We start from the raw sequence: 22,512 nt of genomic DNA, 5'->3' as shown, positions 1-22,512 counted from the left end.
TTAAAGTCGGTTTCTTTGACGTACCTGACACCCACAGTGCCCTGTCTAAAATCCCCATACAATGAAACAGGAAGAGACTGCGGGTCTGCCTTTGTGCTGAGTGTCAGTTGTGTGGCTTCCATGGATGGATTTAGGTTGTAAACATATTTACATGTAATTTAAATGTCAACTTGAATTATTAATAGTAAAGCTCCCTCTCACCATATTTGATGTCAGGTTTGCAGGTCTCCTCAGTGCGTCTGGCTGGTGTCAGAGTCAAGTCGACGGTTCCTCTGTAGGCAGCACACGCAGCTGCAGAGCAAGGTAAAACAGAATAAAAACACAAAATGAAACATGATGTAGACAACATACAAAATACACAACGTGAAAATCCTGTAACAAATATGGCTAGAGATCAACCTGCAACAGGTGAAGAAGAGAAGCTGCAGTGACAGCTGATCTCAGCCAATCAGAGGCTCAGGTGGACGTTACCTGTCATGCACTGACAATGATCTTCCACACAGAAGCGCTGCAGCTTCTGCTCGTGGTAGGAGAACTGTTTGGTGCACACACTGCCTGCAAAAGGGAATGTGCACAAATGCCACAAACTGTAAAATAACAATGCAACATGAACAAAATCCTCCTCTCCTCCATTATATCAAAATGGAGCTGCATGCATGAAACAGATGCCTCCCATGTTTCCTGAGGAGGAAACCTGCCCCCCAGTGCAGCGGTGTGGCTCACTGGTGGGGGGTTTAATAGCTGGTGGGCAACAGTGGAGGTCTACGGCACAGAGTGATGAGCTGGACCAGGGTCTGGACTCACACACATCACGGTGAGGACACCACACTCACTGGTGCTGCTGGTCTCTGGACAGGGTTGGTGGGGAGTAACACAGACAAACTGAATCACTGGCTTTCACTTTAGTGACAGAGATCCCTCCAGGATGTGTGGGGCTATTGTAAGGTGGATTTTTTTCTTTTTTGCTGGAGCTAGGCCAACAGGTCCACCCTGTTCTCATTGTGCTAAGCTAAGCTAAACACATCCAGGACCTGTCCCTCTATTGGACACACAGAGGTGAAGCTGATCTCCATCTGAAATGTCAAACATCTGGTGAAGACAGTGAACAAGAGGAAACATCTGTATGACCTTCCTGGAAAGTCAAAATCCTGATGGAGTATTTCATAATTTTGCTAGTCACAATTTGGACTTGACACAGAATTCAAAATCATGATTTTACATGAGTTTACACCCATGGATCAATTATATCAGATTTATGACTGTCTCGTAATTTTTACTTAAAAAGTCACTTTTACTTTCTAATTTTAACAAAAGCCACAACTTTGACTTGCTTTCATAATCTTGATTTACAAGATCAGGATACTGACTTTGTATCTCCTACTTTTGTTAAGACAAAATTGCAAGCATGACCTTTAATGTAAATCAGTCCTGTGTGTTAATGGCATTCCATATTCCTGAGACCTTGTGTGAGATTGGATGAAAAATGTCAACACTGATTTCCTCTTCAGTTGCACTGATGAGCTGCTGACGTGTTTCCACAAACCTCTCACATCAAAACACACAGTTGTGTATTTTCCAAAACTATAAAAAAAAAACAAAAAAAAAACGTGGTAGACTACAAATCCCAGGGTGCACAGCAGGTGGTGCATCTCACCTTTGTCCTGAGGCTCGTAGACGGTGAACAGGGAATCACTGGCTCCATCCACCTTAAAGCTGGTCCTGATCCGGAAACCAATGCACAGGAAAACCTTAGAGGGAACCTGTGTCATAAACACAGTGTCATAAATCCAACCAAATACTATGGCGATGAAGATGATTCCACTGGATTTGCATGTTGAAGCTCATTTCCCACAAATCACACAAACTTCATAGCCCTGTTTTTTACATTATGACATTTATCTTACTGGATTTTCCAAAACCTAAGATCAGTTTTTAGATAGTTAGGTGACTTTCCATGGTCTCCACTTTAACTCCACGTAGCTACTGGGTCTTCACACATTTTTGATGCAGTGTTTTCTGAAAAATAATAGCCAGATGTCAGAGCGTCCCTGAACACATCAGCACACATTATTCAAATTCAAAATGACAAATGCAAATGGAGAAAAAGCCTCCAGCCTGTCTGGACGGATTTACACCAAGTTAGGTGAGTTTGGTCTGGTCCATTTAGGCCAGTGGTGGTCCAGCTGTGCTGCTGCTGGTGTTTCCAGGGAGGTAGTGCAGGACTGTTGGATTAGACTGCATTAGCTAGGGGTTCCTAATTTACTGACCACATAAACATTTATGCAAAACCATGTGGCAGTCACAGTAACACGTATGTAGCGGGTGCAGGAGTTTCCACTCATGCATCCCAAACATCAGTTCCTCATTAAGATGCTTCTTCTGCGCCTCTTTTCTAGTTACAGTCTGAACTAACAACGCTCATAATCTGTTAAATACATTGATACAGCTCAAGGTGGTGCAGTAGCACCATCACCTCCCAATAAGAAGGCTCCAGGTTCGACCCCGGTGGGTGACCGGGCCCGTCTGTGCACAGTCTACAGGTTCTCTTCCGGTGCTCCGTGTCCTCCCACAGAGACATGCAGGTTGGGCTGACTGGTGCCCCTAAAGTGTCTGCAGCTGTGAGTGTGAGCTGCTCCTGTGATGAGCGGTTGAGCCAAACCTGGAGTCTACAGGTTCTCTTCCGGTGCTCCGTGTCCTCCCACAGAGACATGCAGGTTGGGCTGACTGGTGCCCCTAAAGTGTCTGCAGCTGTGAGTGTGAGCTGCTCCTGTGATGAACGGTTGAGCTAAGCCCGGCACATTTGTACTGATCATGCTAATGTCAGTGTTGATTCCCGTGCACTGTCTGACATGATCAAATGTACACCACAGGGCAGTGTGACCTGGGATCAGGACTGGATGTGTGCTCACTCACAGTGTCCAGCTGAATGACCACAGTGCTGCCTTGGAGCTCGTAGTGGGAGATGAGCGGCGAATCTGTGTCTCTGAACTGCAAAACAACATCAAGGTATTTGTCAGAGAATGCTGAGAGAGTCTTCTCTTACACTGCAGGTTTGCACCTCCAGAAACACAAGGACACACACTGTCTGACTCAAGCTAGCAGGACAACATCTGGATCTCTGAAGACCTTTACATCACCAGCGAACACTCATTTCACTGAGCTAGGATTCTCTGCTCGTGTTGTTTAATGAGAAAAAAAAAGAAATTTGTGTTACATGCTCCACACATAAAACCAACCCTTACAAATGTGTGTGAAAGTTAAGTTAGTTAACAATTTGAGCAACAAAAATTTTACCAATAAATAACATCACAGTTTGAATAAATATCAGCATTATACAAATATTTATTCAAGCATTCAATAATTTGTTTTTAGAAAAGCTCACTGTGCTGACAAATATTTATGGAATATTGTGGAGTCATGTGAAATTAACCTCAGTGACCTAACTTGAAAATCACAGACTCAACTGTTTGTGTCCATGGACTGTGTGCAGACAGTGGAAGAGGAGAGGAGCCTCCTGACTGAGAGAAGACCCAACCAGCAGGGCCACTGATCAATCAGCTGATCACTGTCCTGATGATCTGATTGATCACTTTGTCCCCAGAATGGCTCCTCACATTAAAGAAGGTGGAACCAGAACATGTTGGTGACTGTTGCTTCTAAATAGCTGCTGGTTCATTTTCTAACAATGAACTGACTCATGGCTGCAGCTCTAGGTCACTGAAGGGCTTCATGAGGACGACACAGTGGGTCGGACACAGCAAGTTGCACAGAGTGAGGGGATCTGGTTTGGACGGAGGAGGTTTCCTCCTCCGACAGAAGAGACCTGACACTGCTCTGGAGACACAGCCCTGTTGGGCGTTGGGTGGGGGATTGTCCTGTCAGCTGTACAAAGTATCATTCACATAATTGCAAAAACGTGTGCATGACTTTACAGAGTTTGCTCTCTGAGCAGTGCTGGAGCCACAGTCTCTCACTGGGAAACTAAAACACTTGAATTTCTGGTTCACCTGTTTCAGGTCCTCCAGGTAAGCTTCCACCCCTGTCGGCAGCTGGATCTTCATCACCGTCAGCGTGGATTCTGTGTACACCTCATTAGGAGGAGGTTTGTACCTGCAGCACACACAGAGGATTCGTGTGATTTTCTGAGCTGATCTCAGACATGAAGCTCTTCAACAACTTAAAAGTGGCTTATTTACTCCATTCTGTGGTTTATTAATCAGATTCCTCCCCTTCGGCATAAGAAATGAGGTGACAAGCTCATTACAGTGCATTTAACCTCTGTTCAACCTTTAAGCCTTTATGTTAATTTGACACATTCAGTTCAGAGCGGAGTCATGTTGAAGTAAAGAACTGCTGTCGATACTTTTATGGAGAACATGTAAGAGGCAAAGACATTTATGTAATGGAGTGATTGTCTGTAAAGACGCCCACAGTAGCACCATGCATGGATCAGTATTTATACTACTATCAGTCTAAAAAGATCATCAACATCATCTACGAGTTTGGTTTCAGCTTTCTTACTTGGCACAGGCGACCAGGTGAGGAGTGCGCATAGTGGAACCTGAGGAGAAGAAGAAGTTTACTCCAGTGACACACACAGGTCAACATGCAGGCGGATGTACAGCTACTCACTATTGGAGGCATTAGCGCTGAACATCTCTATTGAGAGCTCAAAGTTGCACTTCTCTGTGGACGAGGTGGTCTCATAGTAAACTGTCTTCATCTGCAAACACAGTCAGGGCATTCTGGGAAATATCAGGGGCCAAATGTCCAAAGATGAATTAAACCACACCCACCTTCACATTTGACACGCCGGTCCCATAACCTGTGGACACAATGATGTCATCATTCTTCAGCACCTGGAAGAATAATTAACAGGTAGAAGAAGACAAACGGTGGAGAGGGTTATCACCATGGATGTACAGCGAAATACAAAACGGTGCCCATTCTTCCACAGAACATCGCTTGCCTTGGCGCATACGCCAAAGCCTTTTTCTTCTTCCAGGTTTGCTTCTGTGTTGTGTAGCACATGCTCAGTACTGCTGTTCACCCCACACACCCCCCACCGCTACTTGGCCCATAGCCTTTACAATGGGAATAACACAGTGTGATAACTGGCCTGGTTTCAGTTTGACGGGTCCTGTCACCAGTTTGACAGATGTGTCTTATCATTGTGGACTATGGAGCAAAGAATTTTTGGGCCACAGGGGGATTTTGTGTTGCAGTACCACCAGTGGCCACTGGGAGAAATTAGCTGTAGTGGCGCTATATGCAGCTCTTCCAACACATCCATAGTTATTAGCAACAGCGCAGAGGCTGGACCCATGTCTCACCATGGCAAACCTGTCTCACCTGGATGGGTGTGGCCACATGTCGGCTCTGGCTGAGCTGCACTCGTCCCAGCGGTCCCTTCCTGTTGTAGCGGATGTTGATGTCCTGACTAAGAACAGCTCGAGGGATGACTCTGCTGTACGCCGTCACCGCCTCCAGAGTCAGAACTGTGTCCTGAGAGGGGTCAAAGGTCAAATGTGCAGAAGGAAAGCACACCTGTGCTGCTGAGTGTGTGAGTGCACACCTGTGGGGAGTAGAAACCCTCTCCGTAGTGCTGATCCTGGGTCAGCCAGGACAGGATGGGGATGGCATAGGGGATCCGCCCCTTCAACACAAAAAGCACTTGTTATCTCCAGTGTGGAGGGTTAGGGGCCATAGTGGCTCTACACAAGCTACACAGCTGGGGCTGCTTCCAGGGACACCTAGAGGGCTCAGCATGTACTTACGTAGCAAAATGTGGCATCCAAAGTTTTGTAACGCGATTATTTGACACCTTTCCAATAGGGGTGCTCATGCTGGGCTGTGCCACATTGTTTATTTTCATCAGCATCTACATAATATGGCAAACGCATGCTGCTTTTTTCTTTTACCGGCAACAATTTAGCAGAAGCAAAAATGATGCAAATCACATGATCTGACTAGGACCACAGGCCAGTGCCCCCTGTTGGGTGAGTGGTGTATTGCATCTGCCCAGGTGCAGAGCAGCCACTGCTTATGTACATAAATACTTGTTCACCCTTGCATATACAGCTGCATTTATGTAGTTTGTGTAGAGTCTGAAACAGCCATAATGTGTTGTGCAGTAATATTAGTTTCCATAGTAACACTGAACCCCAACTTGCTCCTGATGGCCAGGGCAGCATTTTGCTGCCATCAGAATGTGTGTTTGAGTTGGCGCCGCAGACGGTTGCCTCTGTACCGGAGACAAATTCCTTGTGTGTGCAACTTACTCGACCAATAAAGATGATCATTATTAACTCAGAGGTTCGGCACCTTGAGCAGCACAGTCAGCAGGACGTATGCTGTCGTCTCCACCGTCAGTCCACTAGACTGGTCGGGCTTCAGCCAATCAGCTGTGATGCTAGACTCCTGCCAGTACCTGAGTACAGCGGGGTGACCTGTACAACACACACACAAACGATTGTACTTCTATTCTTACAGGGACACTTATTAACATAATGCATTCCCTAGTCCCTTGTCTGGACCATCACAATTTAAAAAGTTGAACCCCAAAACCCTGAACAGTCCTCTGAAAGTGTGAGGACCGGACAGCATGTCCCGGCAGTGCGGGAATGTCCTCAGTTGCACTGTAGAAAACTCGTATCCGTACTCACACATGTGAAACATTTTTGTTTAAAGGTGCAATACACGTAGATGTCACCATAATACTATTCTTTATATATTCTGCTGAGCAATAAAACGACTGATTCACTGATCATGGATTTAAGCCCACAGGTGGTAGAACTGCCAGACCTTTCTGTCGAGCCAGGGCCTCCAGGCTGCTGAGCAGCTGGGAGACCACCTTGCTGTTGGGGTCATGAAGGGTCAGAGCGTAGGTCGCCACCGCACGCACATACACACTCTTTACACCTGGAGCATGCTGGGAAATGTAGTTTGCTGCAGACCTCATGCTGTCATCATGGAACTGAGAGAGCAGAATGAAAACAAATGAAAAGGAAAGTCATGCAACCTTAAAGTGGGTTTAGCTAACTGCTTTTTGATGGTGGTGTTGGATGATCTGAGGAAAACTAATGTGGAGGGGGAGCAGCTGAAACACCTGGTCAGAGGTAAACGCATTCACATTCAGAAAAACTCCTGCAAAGGCCAAAACCAAGAACTTCATTCAGAAAAAGATTATAAATGTGACAAATATGTGAAGAATGACTTGTGTAAAGGTCTGAGCACAGATCAGATGTGGTTCCCACTCAGAAGATGAAATGATCTGTGAATACTGTCTTACTGCCCTTTATATCATGAACAAAAATGTTTATGATCTAAAACTGAAGATGAGATTTGACTGGAAACCTGTTTGACCAGGTTTTTCTCTTTCCTGAATATTTATCTAAAGCACGAGTGAGGAGGAGAAATATCGTTTATGAAATCAAATCTTCACACAGACCATTTGTTCATGATTGGAATCAGATACATACAATGAACTGATGGATTCATGTGAGGAATGACTTTATGCTTTAGCGCAACTGTTTGCATTTATTTAATTTCCATTGTTGGACACCTCCTGCAGTGGCAAGAACTACCTGTGTTCATAGGTGAATTTGTCTTGTGGTCAGATCTTCATCTAAGTTACAATAAAGAACAAACACTAATGACTGTGTTGTTTCTGTCCATAGCGAACACACCACTGAAATATTCCCACTGAAGTTTGGAAACGGTGTGTGAACCCCTCGACTAATGTCCAATGAAGCCTGACTGGAGCTGTGGGCTGCACCGACACCATCTGGTGTGAGCCGCGCCTCAAGACTCGGGATCAAGGTCACTGTTGATCTGTACAAGCACTTTATGACCATTTAATGGAGAAACCTGCTCAGTCCCTGGAGCTCACCGATGTTTTTACCACTCTAGATCTCATATGGTTATACTGTCAGTATACTCTAGGTGGAACAGTCCCCATGCACACTACCAGCTCCAGAGTTTCAAACATTGGTTCTGCAGGAGGAGTGAAGAGAAGAATGAGAAGATGACAAACAGAAGGACAGACGTTTGTTCTCACCCGGAGCTGCAGGATTGGGTCTTTGATGCTTGTGGCTCTGTGTAAGGCGATCAGCACGAAGGACGTGAGATACACCGACTGCTCAACTGGATTCGTCCCCGCAGCCTGCAGCCAATCAGAGCACGAGAAAATTTAGCCAGACTTGTGGTCTAACCCTGAGGAGGGCGATTCTCAGTCTAAGACAAAGAGAAGTGCTGCTGACCATGAATTTGTTGGCTCTGAGGGACGAGCTCTCGGTGAAGGACCCGTCCTCCAGCTGAGTGCTGTAGATCAGCCAGGCCACAGACTCCGACAGAGACTGATGGTCCACAGACACCACCTGGTCCACCGCAGACAAGGTCTTCAACACGAGAGCCGTCAGCCTGACAGACAAAGCAGAGGCACGGATGGACCATGAGAAAACAGGCCCCTGGGCACTGATGTGTAAAAGGTCCCCACCAACACCCAAACAGCAGTGGTCTTTGTGACTGGTTGTTTTGCACCCATTTGTTGTTTGTTTGCATCTTTGTGTTCAATTTGTGTCTCTTTTTGGCCGTTCTACGCCTTTGTGAAGTCTCTGTAGTATTTTTGTGGCTCTGGGGATGTTGTGTGTCTCTTTGCAGTCACACTGCTTTTGTTTGTTGGTGTTTTGTGCCTTTGCAGCAGTCTTGTGTCTCTGTGGGGTTTCGTCTATTTTTCAAGTTATTTCATTGACTTTCCAACAACAAATATTAACAGTTGATACAGAACAGAAACTGAACAGTTCATGCCGCCCAGTTTGAGTCTAACCCTGATCACGGCCATCGGATTTGACTGAAGCTGGTATGAAAACTCAGTATCTTTGCAAAGTGTCCAGGTGTCATGACTGCTACAGGCCGTTTGATGGTTCGGATTTGGTTTAAACTTTAGTGTCAGGTTCAGGTGAGTGTGTCCTGACCAGGTGCTGGGGTCTTTCTTCATCCACATGCTGTAGCTGGCGTCTCCACCTCTGAACGAACTGATGCTGACGAGACCTGCACAAACACAGAGTGTAGAAACTGTGACCGCTTCACACCGAGCAGCCGTCAACTAACTCGTTTTCTTCAGCCGAACTCTGACAGGAGCATTGGTGGAAGAAATACTCCTCTAATGAAGTACTAGTAGAAATGTGAAAGTACTGCACAAGTAAAACCTTCATTACATAACAGTGTGTAAGTATTATCAGCAGTTTACTTCCTGTATGAGCTGTACTCTCCCTCCTGATGTTCTTGGATTCAGATTTCTGTGGCATTACTGTGCGTGTTGAACTGTAGTGCTCTATTCGCTACAGACCATTCATTTTTTTATTTTCTTCTTCCTCCTGGTCCTACCACAGTGAGGTGGAGCTCTTAGATCCCCGGGGGTTGCAACTAAAACCAGGAGAAGACAACTCCACTATTAGTGTCACTGCACTGCCTCCCGGTTTGTTTTATTATCGAGTTTTAGATTTTATTGGCTGCACTGAAGGCTCTACACGACAGCCCCAGTGTCCAGACGCAAGACCAGAGGGGACCTGGACTTTGCTGTTGGAATGACCTGCCAGTGAAAAATCACTTCCTGAAACTCCTTTTTAATCAGAGAGCCTGTGAATCATTTTCATGTTTATGTTCTATACACTGTCTCATGTGAAGCCATTTGTAACACTGGTATTATTATTATTATCATTGTGATCATAAATGATACAGATCACGTGTTGCCAGCGCCTCCTCACCCTCTCTGATCCTTCGTCTCAGATCTGCTGAGTTCTTCCGGACGTCTGCGCCCAGGATGTCCCATCTCCTCGCCGTCTCCAGGTACTGATACACCTGGACGAGGGGGAGGAGTCCATCCAGCTCTGCCTCTGCTGACCCGGCCGGCAGGTTAATGAGTTGTCGGAGGCCTTCAGGGCTGTGCATCACTGACAGGACTTCGCCCAGAACATCACCTGGTACACAGAGGTTACATGTGTAGTTACATCGACACACCACGGGGGGGGAGGTCATAAGCTCCACGGCACAGAGTGAAAAGCAGTTTGATTATGAGTTTTGTACAAAACACACTTTTAAAATGCTTGTATTACACAGTTCTTCTCAAATAATAACTTTTAAACATGATCTATAGTTTCCTATAGTGTTTGTGATGCAGTAACCCCTGAGCAGCAGCAGGACACTTAAATAAGGTGATTATTGAGCTAGATTACATTTTTGACATGACTCCTGGATCATACGAGACGCCTGACAGTGAGAGCAGCTTCTAATCCTGCTCCTTCAGTTTTAATGCTCTGTGGGTTGAGCCTTTCTAAAGCATGTTGCAGCACACTGGGCATGTTTCTTCAGCTGGAAACTACTTTTCCTTAATTCTGCAAGTCAGACATGCTTCCAGTGAGTGAGTCTTATATGTCTGTCTTTAATTATAAATACAGAGATCCTGAGAGCCTGACAGCATCGAGGCTAGAGCACGATGGCGTTCCAACTCTGTCTTCGGCTGAGAACGCACTGAAAACCTGAAACACAGAGCTGCTGCTGTAAAACATCAGCATAAAGGCCGCTCGTATCAGCAGATGGAGTCGCCCGGGTTTGTCATTTATACTCTTTTTTTTCAGCGTGTGCTGCTTTTGCTTTCACATCCGTTTCCAGTAGCAGCTCAGCATGTCGTACCATTGATGCTCAGCATCCTCTCCACAGCAGTGTTGGGAACCACATTGGCCAGCAGTTTGTTCTTCAGCTCCACTGTTCTCTTCTCTGACCCTATGACAACACGGGACACTGAGATGTCAGCAAACAGAGCCATTGATCCTGGGGATGCAGATCAGGCCCACATACCGTAGATTCCCTGTGGGTCCAGTCTCCCTCCAGAAAACTGCTCCTTCCTCACTCCTTCAGGCTGCAAACAAAACGTAGGAACTGACTTTATACTCAAACATCCCAGGTTACATTAGTAAAAAGCAGTTGGACCTCTGTGCTTTAGGCTACTTTAGTCACCGGACCTCACCGTGTGCACCCTTGAGCTCTAACAAATGTGATGAATGTAACTCATAAAACTCACCACCACTCTGAGCTTCTTCTCCAGGACGTCTCTGCCTCCACCCTGTGTCTTCAGGGTGAAGGTCAGGGTGTGTTCTCCAGGCTCCAGGCCCAGCAGTGTGAAGTTCACTTTGCCCACCCCATCTACAGACAGCTGGCTCCAATGGCAGGGCGTGGAGCGCAGCCCCTCCCTCCCTGTGGTCACCTGGGACTGCAGCAGACAGAGCGCTGGGCCGACCGTCAGCGTCACACAGTACTGAGGAGGAGACCACAGTCGAAATCAAACACTTCAGCTTTGAAAATGAGCCGCTGGCACAGCATCATGGGATACATAGTTGAATGTGGTGCCCATTATTTTTACCATGATGCTGTGGGGCAGTTGGTTATACACTGAGCCCATCAGCTCCAGCTGCTCTCCTCTGACCACCTGATAGGGCAGGGGGACATTTACGCTAAGAGGCAGACTGACCGACACCTGGACCGGCTCCGCAGCACACATACCTGTCAGAGACACACAGAGAGGAGGAAGTGCTCCGTTCCCTATAGGCCATCTGTTGTCACGACGCAGTAGACACATCTTCTACAATCAGCAGTCACACGTAGAAACTAAGGATCCTACATCACTTCACACTGTGTGGCTATAGAGCTGGGACACGCTAGCCAGCTAACATTAGCTTCAGGCTGGAGGCTGCATTTGTAAAATTTGTCCCAACCAGGCTTCTGTAGTTCACATCGTAGCTCCAGGAAACAGGATGGGAGATGCAGGGAGCAAGAAGGAGCAGTTTACAGAGTCAGTCTGGTTGGAGTCTCACTAGTCTGGGCCAAAGAGACTTTAGGGGAAGCAGCTTTTAGCACAGTAGAGGAGAAACCTACCGTTCTTGAACATGCTGACGGCCTTGATCTCCCAGGTGGCGAGAGAGTCTGGTAGAGTCCGGCTGACGGACATCTGCCCTGGCCTGAAGACACAAAATACACAGGCACAAACTGACAACACTCATACAGTCCTCAGTACTAAAAACAGGAGGTCCAGCTGAGCAGAAGAAATCAGGCCATGGCCCTGCTCCACTGTCCCTGGGCTCTGGTGGACATTAACGAGTTGGTTTTTGCCCTAGTCCTGTTTCATTAAAGCTGATTTTATTTGTCCAAACAAACAAACAGAGACTCTGAGGTGTGTTTGATTTGGTCACCTGACATGATGCACCTCCCACAGCCAGCTCTCTGGAAAGTAGCTCCGCACCAGAGGAGGCAGGCCGAAGTCCGCGCCCAGCGCTGCACACACAGACACCAGTGATACAGGCATATGACAAGTGGACTGCACAATAGTAGTACACAGTGTGGGTCAGTGCACACTGGATTCAGACAGGAGGAACGTGACAGGAGTAGGTGGTGTGAAACCTTCACTGTGCTTCATTAATGCAGCTGTGGCATGTGTAGCATGTGGTAGGTTAGCAAAAACAACAGGAGGAGCAGCCAGCTGTGTACACTGTTAGTACATCTCCACAGAGAATTACTGGCCAGACCATATTAAAGCCAGCAGACCAAACTCCAGAGTGGGTGGGGCTTTAGGCTGAGTATTACAGGAACATGTTTATGAGATGCCAGCTGATGTTAGCATAACAACCTGTCACAGCAGGCAGCCGACCACACACCTCTATGCTGTCGGTGTGTGTCCATACTGACCGTGGCGTGCCAGGATAAGGTTCTTGTCCAGATGATCCTGGATGAACTCGCAGCATTCTCTGAAGGCGTCTCTGCACAGAGGGTACTTGCTGTAAGTCTGCTGGGCAAACTGCTTGCAGGTCACACTTTTTGGGTTGTACTTCATCCCTTGTTCACAGCAGACCTTACGCCGACCGTAGGTCTCCGCTGCTCTCGGACAGAGACACATCTATTCAGACCGCAGGTAACATGGCGCGTGCTATGTGTTGCCTCCATATGTAACAAATACGCAGGTAAAACCCAGAAAAGCAGACAGTTATTTGAATTTTAAAGAGAAGAGCGTATTTGTAAAAAGGGAATATAAACATTTCAGTTGCATTGTTTATTTGGTCGAGTCAACCGTGAATATTCTATTATAGTCGTTTTGTGTCTGTTTGTGGATGTTTTCTGTCTCTTCGTGGTGGAGTCTGACCTTTCTTTGCCTTCTCCTCTTCAGTCAGAGCTCGCTTTGGACGCACTGCTGCTGTGCACGCCTCACCTGCACAGACACATGCATTAAACCACCTCCAAAAGGCAGGTGTGACTGAATGGTTGACTGATGGACATACTGCTGGCTGATGGCTGGGCATTGGCGTTGGTGATGAAAGTGAGACCGGCCAATCGGAACACGTCTGCGCTGTCTTTGCCTCCCCCTCCACCACAGCCCTGGTCGCTGTGCTCGATGTGACGCAGCACCTGCAGGCCACCGTACTTCCTGTTACTTAGCTGGTGACTGTTTCACAGCACTGCACTCAGGCTCACCACACTATTCACAGGCTGCATTTGTGTCTAACAGAGAAAGTAAAGCTACACAAATGGGATGGTTTAAGTGTTACCATGGTAACGGGGTCTCTGTAGGTGGGCCGCAGCATGAAGAGGGCGGTGTCCACAGCAGACAGAGCCACGAGACCATCCTGATTGGTATAGATGTCCATCTGGAGGTTTTGCTTTGGCTTGTAGTCCCGCTTACGATATGAGAGATCAGTCTGACACATACATGCACACAGGTTAAAAACACCGTCAGTGCACTGTGACATAACAAAACAAAGAACAAATAGAAACACACAAAAATGTTCAGACAAAAAAACTGCTGTGCAACAATGTGGGACTTCGCTGTTCTCTCCATGTTTCACCCATAAACTAAGCCCTGCACTGCTGCCATCGTGAGGTTGACCAGCCTGAGCAGCTCCCAGGAGCACTTTGGGCTATGGGCGACTCAAACCTGTTCCCCAGGCCAGCAGTCAGTAGGGACCAAGAGGGAAATTCTCACATCACATCAAATTGGTGACGTGCACAAACACAGTGACCAGGGGCAGCAGCATGTTGTTGTACCTGGAGTCCGTTGACACATTTGTCTCTGACGTCCAGCCAAACAGAGTCGGCCACCAGCTCATTCGTCCCCTCTCCGTACAGGATGTAGTAGACCAGCAGTCTGATGGATGGGACCATGGAGGGCATCACCTCGAAGCTCACGGTCTGTTTGTTATCGGTGCTGGAGGCAAACTTGCGACTGCCGAAATCCACCACCTTCCCTTTAGAGAGCACCTGAGGGGCCCACGCAGTGATGTCATCAGTAACTTAACAGGAAAACAGGACGGTGTGCATCATCAGCTGCATGTTCTCACCAGATAGCTGAGGGCTTTAAGGGGCACGTAGGAGGGCGTGGCCGAGTACACCTTGATGTTGGTGTAGTGTCCCACCTGCAGGCCGTGTCCGGGCAGAGGGGGGTCAATGTAAAGGTAACGCTGGTTTGGAGAGTGATAGGACTTCGCCTCCAGGGTCAGACTGGCCTGAGCGGCCACTGGCAGGTTAGGGTCCACCGTCTCAAACTGCGTCAACAGGCAAAGAAACATCAACAGCAAAACCCTTGAGGCGCATTGCGATTTGTGATTTTGGGCTAAACAAATAAAGATGGATTTGACTTGAAAAACAAGTTATCAAGCAAACAGCAGCATATAAACACAATCAAAACAAAGCATGTAAATAAGATGTAAACAATAAATCAACAAGAAATAAACACTAACAAATAAGCCACAAGAGTAAAAAAAAAAAAAAACAGGTAAATAGCAACAACAACACACCAATGCTGTGTAAAGAACATGTCAACAGCAACAAACAGCATGTAAGCAGATAAACAACAACCTGCAACTCTAACAAACATGACCCCCCCACCCCCCACCTTCAGCACCGCCCTGACTCCCCCCTTCGGTGTGTTGCAGATGAAGAAAGCCAGGCCGTCTGATTGGCTGTTGGCGCTGGTTGTACAGGGCATGTCATCTTTTGCTCCCTGCTCTGTGAACAGGGGTCGCTCCACCAGACGAACCTCCACCCGTTTCACCGGTTTGTCCAGGTGGTCCTTCACCAGCACCTGCACAGAAACAGACACAGTCAAGCAACATGTAAACAACATGTAGAGAACAAGCAGCACTAGACAAACACAAACAAAACCAGATGCAACCAACAAACATGATGAGAGTGAGAATGTTCCCTTCCTAAACCAGGTGAGAGCAGAAATACTGAGGAGGCTGCCTGATACTACATACATGCCAGCAGCTGCTTAGCAAGCTAGCATTTGTGCTAACATCTGGTGCGGCTGAACTACACCCGTCGACAGCTCACCAGGTGAATTCAGGCAGTGACACAGCAGAGAGTCACCTGGATGTTGTAAGGAAGTCCAGGCTTGATGAAGGGAGGTGTGGACACCAGACTCAGGCTGTACGGCGACTTAACAAACTTCACTGCAGCAAACTCTGACTCCTGAGTGATGCCACCTGAGAGACAGGGGTAGCAAATCTTTACAGCTCTTGTTTGAAACAGTGGCCCCGTCCACATCCCAGCTGAAGTTTCCCTCCCCATGACTCAGCCCTGATGTGTCCACCGAGGTGTGAACAGACCAAACCAAAAGTGATGGGGTCAGTGGAGAGACCAGGATGTTTCACATGTGGTGGACATTTATGGAGAAACTTCTGATCAGGCCAAACTGGGAGGAATATATTGTAACCCAGTGGTTTGGGAGGAAACTGGGCCATTTGACCATCACACACACCACCTGGTTGTTATTCATGTGCACATGTGGCTCACATTTCAGTTACTGTACATGTGTGCATGTGTGGCAGTTTAGGAGCTCAGTGGTGTTCACACCGGAGCCGGGTACATGGCATTGACACACATGGACGGAAAGCAGCAACACAAGACCAGAGCTGAGCGTTAAAGCCTGGGACGTGGGCGTAGCATTGATTAAAATTAGGCTAAGTGTTTCAGATATGGCTGTGTGTGTGTACCCGTGTCCTCCTGCAGTAGTACCGCTATGTACAGGTACTTCCCCACCATGCCGTCGAGGTCTTTTGGTCCATCGTGTTTAGACAGAACCTTCTCCATGTTGACAGTCACGTCCACTTCACCTGCTGAGGACAACTGAAGGAGACACACACTGAACACACTGACCCTGTGTGTAAAACGCCTCATTTCTGAGGCTGGTGTTGATATTTAAGACTTAAATGTTAACCATATGTCAACCAAAGATTTTAACATGAACAGTTTGTACATGGCTCCTTCAAAGTGATTTCTGACCATCATATAGTGAGCAGAATAAAACCACACTTTATCCATTGTCCTGAAGAATATCTGATACTTCTCAGCCCACATGCTGAAAATTCTCACAAAACTTCCCAAACGACAGTCACGTGGAAAAACAGCTGGACTTCAGCTTTGCTTTCTCTTGCTCAGTGTTACTGCCGCTGAGTCTCAGCACGTAGTTTAACATGTATCACAGCACCATCACGTGTGTGTGTCTGATATACTAAAGCCTATTATCAGTCATTTAGTTTGGGCAGTAATCTAAACACCGTGTGCTACTGTCACCTACATTTCATGAAAGTGTCATGTGTGAGTAAATGTGGCAGGAGGTTTCTGCTGTGACTGTTTGCCAGCTGCGTGTCAGCATGAATGGTCGCCATGTCTCCGGCTGTTGTTCCTTACTCTCTCTCTGGTGACAGAGGGGATGATCACCGGAGGATTCTTCCCACTAATGTAGCCGTAACGCAGAAACACCTCAGCGTCAGCCACAGGAGCACCGTGGAGGTACCTGGCACAGGGAGACGCACTCAACACGCAGCAGCTGTGGTGTTTCATCTCCACATTACCCAAATACTGTACAAGAACATTTTGACGGCAAACAGGTGCCGCAGGTGCGTGATGGGAAACACCTGGCTCTCACCTGAACTCAGAGCTGATTGGCTGAGATGTTGGGTCAAGAACACGATGCTAATAGAAACTTTACATTTGTTGTTTCATGAGAGAGATTGTGCGGTTGTACCGGATCATTGGCTGTTTGCACTGTGAGGTTTAGTGTCGCTATGAATGTGAGATGTCAGGTTTGTTTCTTCTGCAACTGCTGCGTTACTGAGCCAGATGTTCTGCTTGAACAACAGCATTTTAGCTTTAGCGTCTGCTACACCTCGACCACACTGCAGCTGTATGTGCTGAGGGCTGTACGTGCTGTGTGACAGAAGCTGTGGGCGTTACGAGAGTCCTAGTGACACAGACTGGCTCTACGTACAGGTGTACTTTTCATACACTGTGATTGGTTCTGTTCTTTCAGCCCTGAAGAAGTTTGCACTGAGACGTTTCACCTGGCGAGGAGCTGTTACCTGGCAGAGACCTTGAAGCTGAAATATTTGAACTGTCCGTAGCTGATGTAGTTTGCTTCTGGTTCCACGAGGATGGAGAAACTGGGAAGAACTGATGAAGGACAGTAACTTAATAATTCACATTTTATACATTAAACTTTGTTATTAATATGATGCTATGATAACGGCAGTATAGTGACAAACCGTATTCTTTAACTTCAAAGTCTGTAGTTGCTGTTGTGGTAAAGTCGTCTGAGTAAGAGGCTTCGATGGTCCAAATCCCTAACCTGGTTAGAACATTACAGACACCCTGGAGTCACACTGACCACACTTCCTAGTCGTAATAACTTTGGTTTTTAAAGTCCTTACTTTGGTTTGATGGGGATCCTGAAGGGGTTTTGCATGGAAGGGACTCCATTATTGACATCAATCATCTCCACACTGTCCACTGCTATGTGATCGGGGTCCTGGGGAGGCACATTTACTGATCTGAAACCACCCTGAGTTGAAAGATAACAGCCTGATGCTGGTTCTGCAGATCAGTACGCTCACCTTGAAGGTGAGGAAGACACTGCGATTGGCTGGCCTCAGCTCCTGGTTCATGGAGAATGCCCTCACTTTGACTGGAAACATACAACTCTTGGAATTAGACACAGTATGTAGCTGATTTTATGGGTTAACAAGGACAAGGTGACTATTATTTGACCACCTGACTTTATAAGTTAACACAAACCCCTGAACAAGAAGCATCTGCCTGCATGAGTCAATGAGGACCAGCTGACTGAGAGCCCCCTGAATGTAAGAGTAGATAAGGACACCTTCAACGAGGACCACCTGAACCATCCGGGGTTATAATAATGAGGACCTCTTGACTTTATAAGTTGAAGTATGAACTCGGATGAGGTCTGTAGATGCATTACGATGTCTTCAGTCAGGACACCAGGACTCTGCAGGCAGTGGAAGCTGAACTGTGACACATCTGATAACAAACTCTCACCACTCTGATGCGGGGTGTACAGTGGCTTGTCGGTCTGGATGAACAGAAAGCCGTTGGTCCGGCTGACAGCCACAGACAGGTGCTGGTTGACCTCTGCTGACTGGACGTGAAGGATCACGTGACTTACACTCCTATCCAGCTGACCTGGGTACAGCTAGAGAAAGAAACAGAAACCTAAGTGACATCTGGATTCAAATCTTTTGTAAGGGCACATTTTGATAAGCTACAGCTGTCTGTCTCTGTGGGCATTGTGACTAACCCGGACTTTGGCAGCAGCCTGGTGCTGGTTCTGGGCGTTCAGGGTCACAACCTCTTGAGCCAGAACCACGTGATTTGGAGCCATGGAGGTCTTCAAGAATACATAGGCTGTCACCTCCTCTGAAAAACCAAACAACTGCAGCAGGACTGTCTCCACCGCGTCCAAGCGCAGCGACAGAGGGGCTGTTACCAGATACCTGAGCGAGGAGAGACACGTGGTTTATTTGACTCCCATGTCCCCAATCCTGGCTGCACTTCAGCTGCCACTACAGTGCCTTGCGAAAGTATTCGGCCCCCTTGAACTTTGTGACCTTTTGCCACATTTCAGGCTTCAAACATAAAGATATAAAACTGTAATTTTTTGTGAAGAATCAACAACAAGTGGGACACAATCATGAAGTGGAACGAAATTTATTGGATATTTCAAACTTTTTTAACAAATAAAAAACTGAAAAATTGGGCGTGCAAAATTATTCAACCCCCTTAAGTTAATACGTTGTAGCGCCACCTTTTGCTGCGATTACAGCTGTAAATCGCTTGGGGTATGTCTCTATCAGTTTTGCACATCGAGAGACTGAAATTTTTGCCCATGCCTCCTTGCAAAACAGCTCGAGCTCAGTGAGGTTGGATGGAGAGCATTTGTGAACAGCAGTTTTCAGTTCTTTCCACAGATTCTCGATTGGATTCAGGTCTGGACTTTGACTTGGCCATTCTAACACCTGGATATGTTTATTTGTGAACCATTCCATTGTAGATTTTGCTTTATGTTTTGGATCATTGTCTTGTTGGAAGACAAATCTCCATCCCAGTCTCAGGTCTTTTGCAGACTCCATCAGGTTTCCTTCCAGAATGGTCCTGTATTTGGCTCCATCCATCTTCCCATCAATTTTAACCATCTTCCCTGTCCCTGCTGAAGAAAAGCAGGCCCAAAACATGATGCTGCCACCACCATGTTTGACAATGGGGATGGTGTGTTCAGGGTGATGAACTGTGTTGCTTTTACGCCAAACATAACGTTTTGCATTGTTGCCAAAAAGTTCGATTTTGGTTTCATCTGACCAGAGCACCTTCTTCCACATGTTTGGTGTGTCTCCCAGGTGGCTTGTGGCAAACTTTAAACAACACTTTTTATGGATATCTTTAAGAAATGGCTTTCTTCTTGCCACTCTTCCATAAAGGCCAGATTTGTGCAGTATACGACTGATTGTTGTCCTATGGACAGAGTCTCCCACCTCAGCTGTAGATCTCTGCAGTTCATCCAGAGTGATCATGGGCCTCTTGGCTGCATCTCTGATCAGTCTTCTCCTTGTATGAGCTGAAAGTTTAGAGGGACGGCCAGGTCTTGGTAGATTTGCAGTGGTCTGATACTCCTTCCATTTCAATATTATCGCTTGCACAGTGCTCCTTGGGATGTTTAAAGCTTGGGAAATCTTTTTGTATCCAAATCCGGCTTTAAACTTCTCCACAACAGTATCTCGGACCTGCCTGGTGTGTTCCTTGTTCTTCATGATGCTCTCTGCGCTTTAAACAGACCTCTGAGACTATCACAGTGCAGGTGCATTTTTTTTATTTGTTAAAAACGTTTGAAATATCCAATAAATTTCGTTCCACTTCATGATTGTGTCCCACTTGTTGTTGATTCTTCACAAAAAATTACAGTTTTATATCTTTATGTTTGAAGCCTGAAATGTGGCAAAAGGTCGCAAAGTTCAAGGGGGCCGAATACTTTCGCAAGGCACTGTATATTACACTATTGATTACAAGATAATTCCAATCACTTTCATACCCCATCGCCATCAGTCACCCAGAAGCAGATGGTGACAGCCTAAAGAAAAACCCTGACTAATTGAGCGGTCTCCTCCAGGACACCAGGGGTCACTGACTGGTCTGATGAGGATGACCATGATGTGAACCAGACGCTGTGGTCTTCCCAGTCACCAGGTCTCAGCCCCGTTGAACAGCTATGGGTGATGTTGGAGATGTTGGACAGTGTCTCCACCACCGTCATCAAAACACCACATGAGGGAACATCTGCTGGAAGAACGGTGCTCATCCCTCGAGGAGACTCAAAGACCTGGAGAGTCAAGGTGGCGCTGTTCTGGTGCACGTGGCGGCCCAGCACCTCACTGGGACTCTGTGTTGTGTCATGCTTTTATGTCATAAGTCTTTAACACTGACTGTATAAACAGTAAACAGGCTGCCAGCTCCCAGAAGTGAAGCCACGGTGAGCCGATCGCCCCCTGGTGGCTGGCTGCGGTATAGGTCATAAACCCCACCCCCTCGGGGTTAGTGGATGGGACATGAGCCAAACTAAAAACTCAAAGTACAAATCAGATAAATGTTTTCTAGAGGTCACTTCTGTGGTTTTTAGTAGAAACTATCACACTGATGTGTGAACGAGTGGTCATTTTTCTGGTGAGTTTGTTTTAACATGGTATTTGATAAAAAGAGGTGTCTTTCAGATGATTTGCTAGCTTTGAGTGGCAGCCTGCTCCACTTCTAGTCAATACTGTGCAGAGTGTGGTTGCAAAAAGCAAGATGGCTGCCACTGTATTCACGGCATTTTGGCATCACCTGTCTCATGGAATAAAGATGTTTAAGTAACGTCTTTCCTCTGACACAACTCTCAGGGCAAACACTTTGCCTACTAGTGGTAAGGATCTTCGTGTTTAATCCAGCCATTCATCAGGCCTTTAGTTTTGTACAGGGTGGCTTGTACACTGACGTCTTGGGCCAGTGTCAGACATTTAACCCAACACTGAGGTGAAACCCTTAGTGCAAATGGAGGAAGTGTCCTGTCTGAGTAATGTTTGGAGTCTGTGCACACCACTGCTCTGCACCACGAGCACTTAACACATCTGGAGCCATGAGGAGCAGAGGGCATGAATGATTGTGAACAGCTGAATATCTAACAGCTTGATCTGAGTATTTTATACACTGATCAACTCATAAATAGAAAATAAAAAAACACCTCAGTGCTTCACACATATAATTACTTGTTTGTTGTTTTTCACTAATGCAAACTTAATAATGTATGAGAAATAAATAACAGGTTGACTTACGATCTGGACTGAGCCTTCGTCCTCCAGCAGAGACAACACACACACATCAGGAGGACACTCACCTTCATCGTGAAGGTGAGAAGAAAACACACAGAGCCCTAGAAACACACAGTGAGCTCTGCAGACACACTGCTGACTGAGAAACTGCCTGGCAGCGACAGAGAGTTAAACTTTATCAGTAATTGATCAACTATTTGCAAATACCTGCAAGTCGTCAGAAAACAGCAGAGTGGGAATGTCCACTGTCCGTGTATGTCTCAAAGGTGAGTTTACTCAGCCTGGGTTTCCTGATCTTACCCAACAGTGTCAACTCTGAGGTCTCCTGTTATCTGTTAGATCACAAAGCAAATGATTTGTTGTTTCTGTCGTTTCTCTTGACTGCTGTGCAAAACATAACTCTGTATCAGAACTGGGACATTTTTGATTAATCAGTTATTGCACACCTCTGAGTGGAGAACTGTGGAAGAAACTAGACTGAATGTTTGAAATCAAAGCTTCTGTTGTCCTCTAGAGGCTACAGCTTTCATTACAACCTCAATCTGAACCTCAGACTGCAACAGCATGCTCATGATTTATCTGTTCATAGTGTCTGAACAGTCGTGGAGCTAAATACACAAGGTTTGTCATGAGGGTAGCACTGGAGCAAAGAGCATGGAGTCTCTAAAATCAAAAGTGTGAATTCTCATGGTTCACATTACATGGTTAAAACTGCAGTAACAAATTTCTGGGCAAACTGTAAATACTTGGTTCTAACATGTTAGCAACCAAGACACCTTCTTCCTCATTATGCAGAAAGAATGCAACACATCAC

At 46.5% G+C, this 22,512-nt stretch overlaps 1 protein-coding gene across 1 annotated transcript in view; it reads right to left on the bottom strand.

The window, feature by feature from the left end:
• c5 (complement component 5) overlaps positions 1–20,647 on the bottom strand; it is a 22,191-nt gene extending 1,544 nt beyond the window's left edge. The window contains exons 1-39 of the mRNA XM_020595325.1: positions 20,523–20,647; positions 18,641–18,836; positions 18,382–18,535; positions 17,937–18,007; positions 17,754–17,851; positions 17,589–17,671; positions 17,417–17,496; positions 16,735–16,905; positions 16,038–16,170; positions 15,412–15,527; positions 14,936–15,124; positions 14,382–14,585; positions 14,089–14,301; positions 13,593–13,742; positions 13,326–13,452; positions 13,190–13,255; positions 12,739–12,924; positions 12,246–12,327; positions 11,932–12,014; positions 11,420–11,559; positions 11,081–11,314; positions 10,858–10,918; positions 10,693–10,782; positions 9,768–9,980; positions 8,976–9,051; positions 8,262–8,421; positions 8,060–8,164; positions 6,805–6,976; positions 6,325–6,449; positions 5,576–5,656; positions 5,353–5,505; positions 4,797–4,859; positions 4,633–4,723; positions 4,522–4,561; positions 4,008–4,110; positions 2,914–2,988; positions 1,655–1,760; positions 472–555; positions 202–291 (exon numbers count right to left, since the gene is read on the bottom strand). Of these exons, the coding sequence (XP_020450981.1) occupies positions 202–291; positions 472–555; positions 1,655–1,760; positions 2,914–2,988; positions 4,008–4,110; positions 4,522–4,561; positions 4,633–4,723; positions 4,797–4,859; positions 5,353–5,505; positions 5,576–5,656; positions 6,325–6,449; positions 6,805–6,976; positions 8,060–8,164; positions 8,262–8,421; positions 8,976–9,051; positions 9,768–9,980; positions 10,693–10,782; positions 10,858–10,918; positions 11,081–11,314; positions 11,420–11,559; positions 11,932–12,014; positions 12,246–12,327; positions 12,739–12,924; positions 13,190–13,255; positions 13,326–13,452; positions 13,593–13,742; positions 14,089–14,301; positions 14,382–14,585; positions 14,936–15,124; positions 15,412–15,527; positions 16,038–16,170; positions 16,735–16,905; positions 17,417–17,496; positions 17,589–17,671; positions 17,754–17,851; positions 17,937–18,007; positions 18,382–18,535; positions 18,641–18,836; positions 20,523–20,647 (4,789 nt within the window). The remainder of the gene's footprint in view (positions 1–201; positions 292–471; positions 556–1,654; positions 1,761–2,913; positions 2,989–4,007; positions 4,111–4,521; positions 4,562–4,632; positions 4,724–4,796; positions 4,860–5,352; positions 5,506–5,575; positions 5,657–6,324; positions 6,450–6,804; positions 6,977–8,059; positions 8,165–8,261; positions 8,422–8,975; positions 9,052–9,767; positions 9,981–10,692; positions 10,783–10,857; positions 10,919–11,080; positions 11,315–11,419; positions 11,560–11,931; positions 12,015–12,245; positions 12,328–12,738; positions 12,925–13,189; positions 13,256–13,325; positions 13,453–13,592; positions 13,743–14,088; positions 14,302–14,381; positions 14,586–14,935; positions 15,125–15,411; positions 15,528–16,037; positions 16,171–16,734; positions 16,906–17,416; positions 17,497–17,588; positions 17,672–17,753; positions 17,852–17,936; positions 18,008–18,381; positions 18,536–18,640; positions 18,837–20,522) is intronic.
• Between the last annotated feature and the right edge of the window lie 1,865 nt (positions 20,648–22,512).

This window comes from Monopterus albus, unplaced genomic scaffold (genome assembly GCF_001952655.1).
Source record: "Monopterus albus unplaced genomic scaffold, M_albus_1.0 scaffold26.1, whole genome shotgun sequence".
Classification (NCBI taxonomy): domain Eukaryota; kingdom Metazoa; phylum Chordata; class Actinopteri; order Synbranchiformes; family Synbranchidae; genus Monopterus; species Monopterus albus.
The sequence above is the reverse complement of the archived record's forward strand: the minus strand, read 5'-3'. Positions and strand labels throughout refer to the sequence as shown.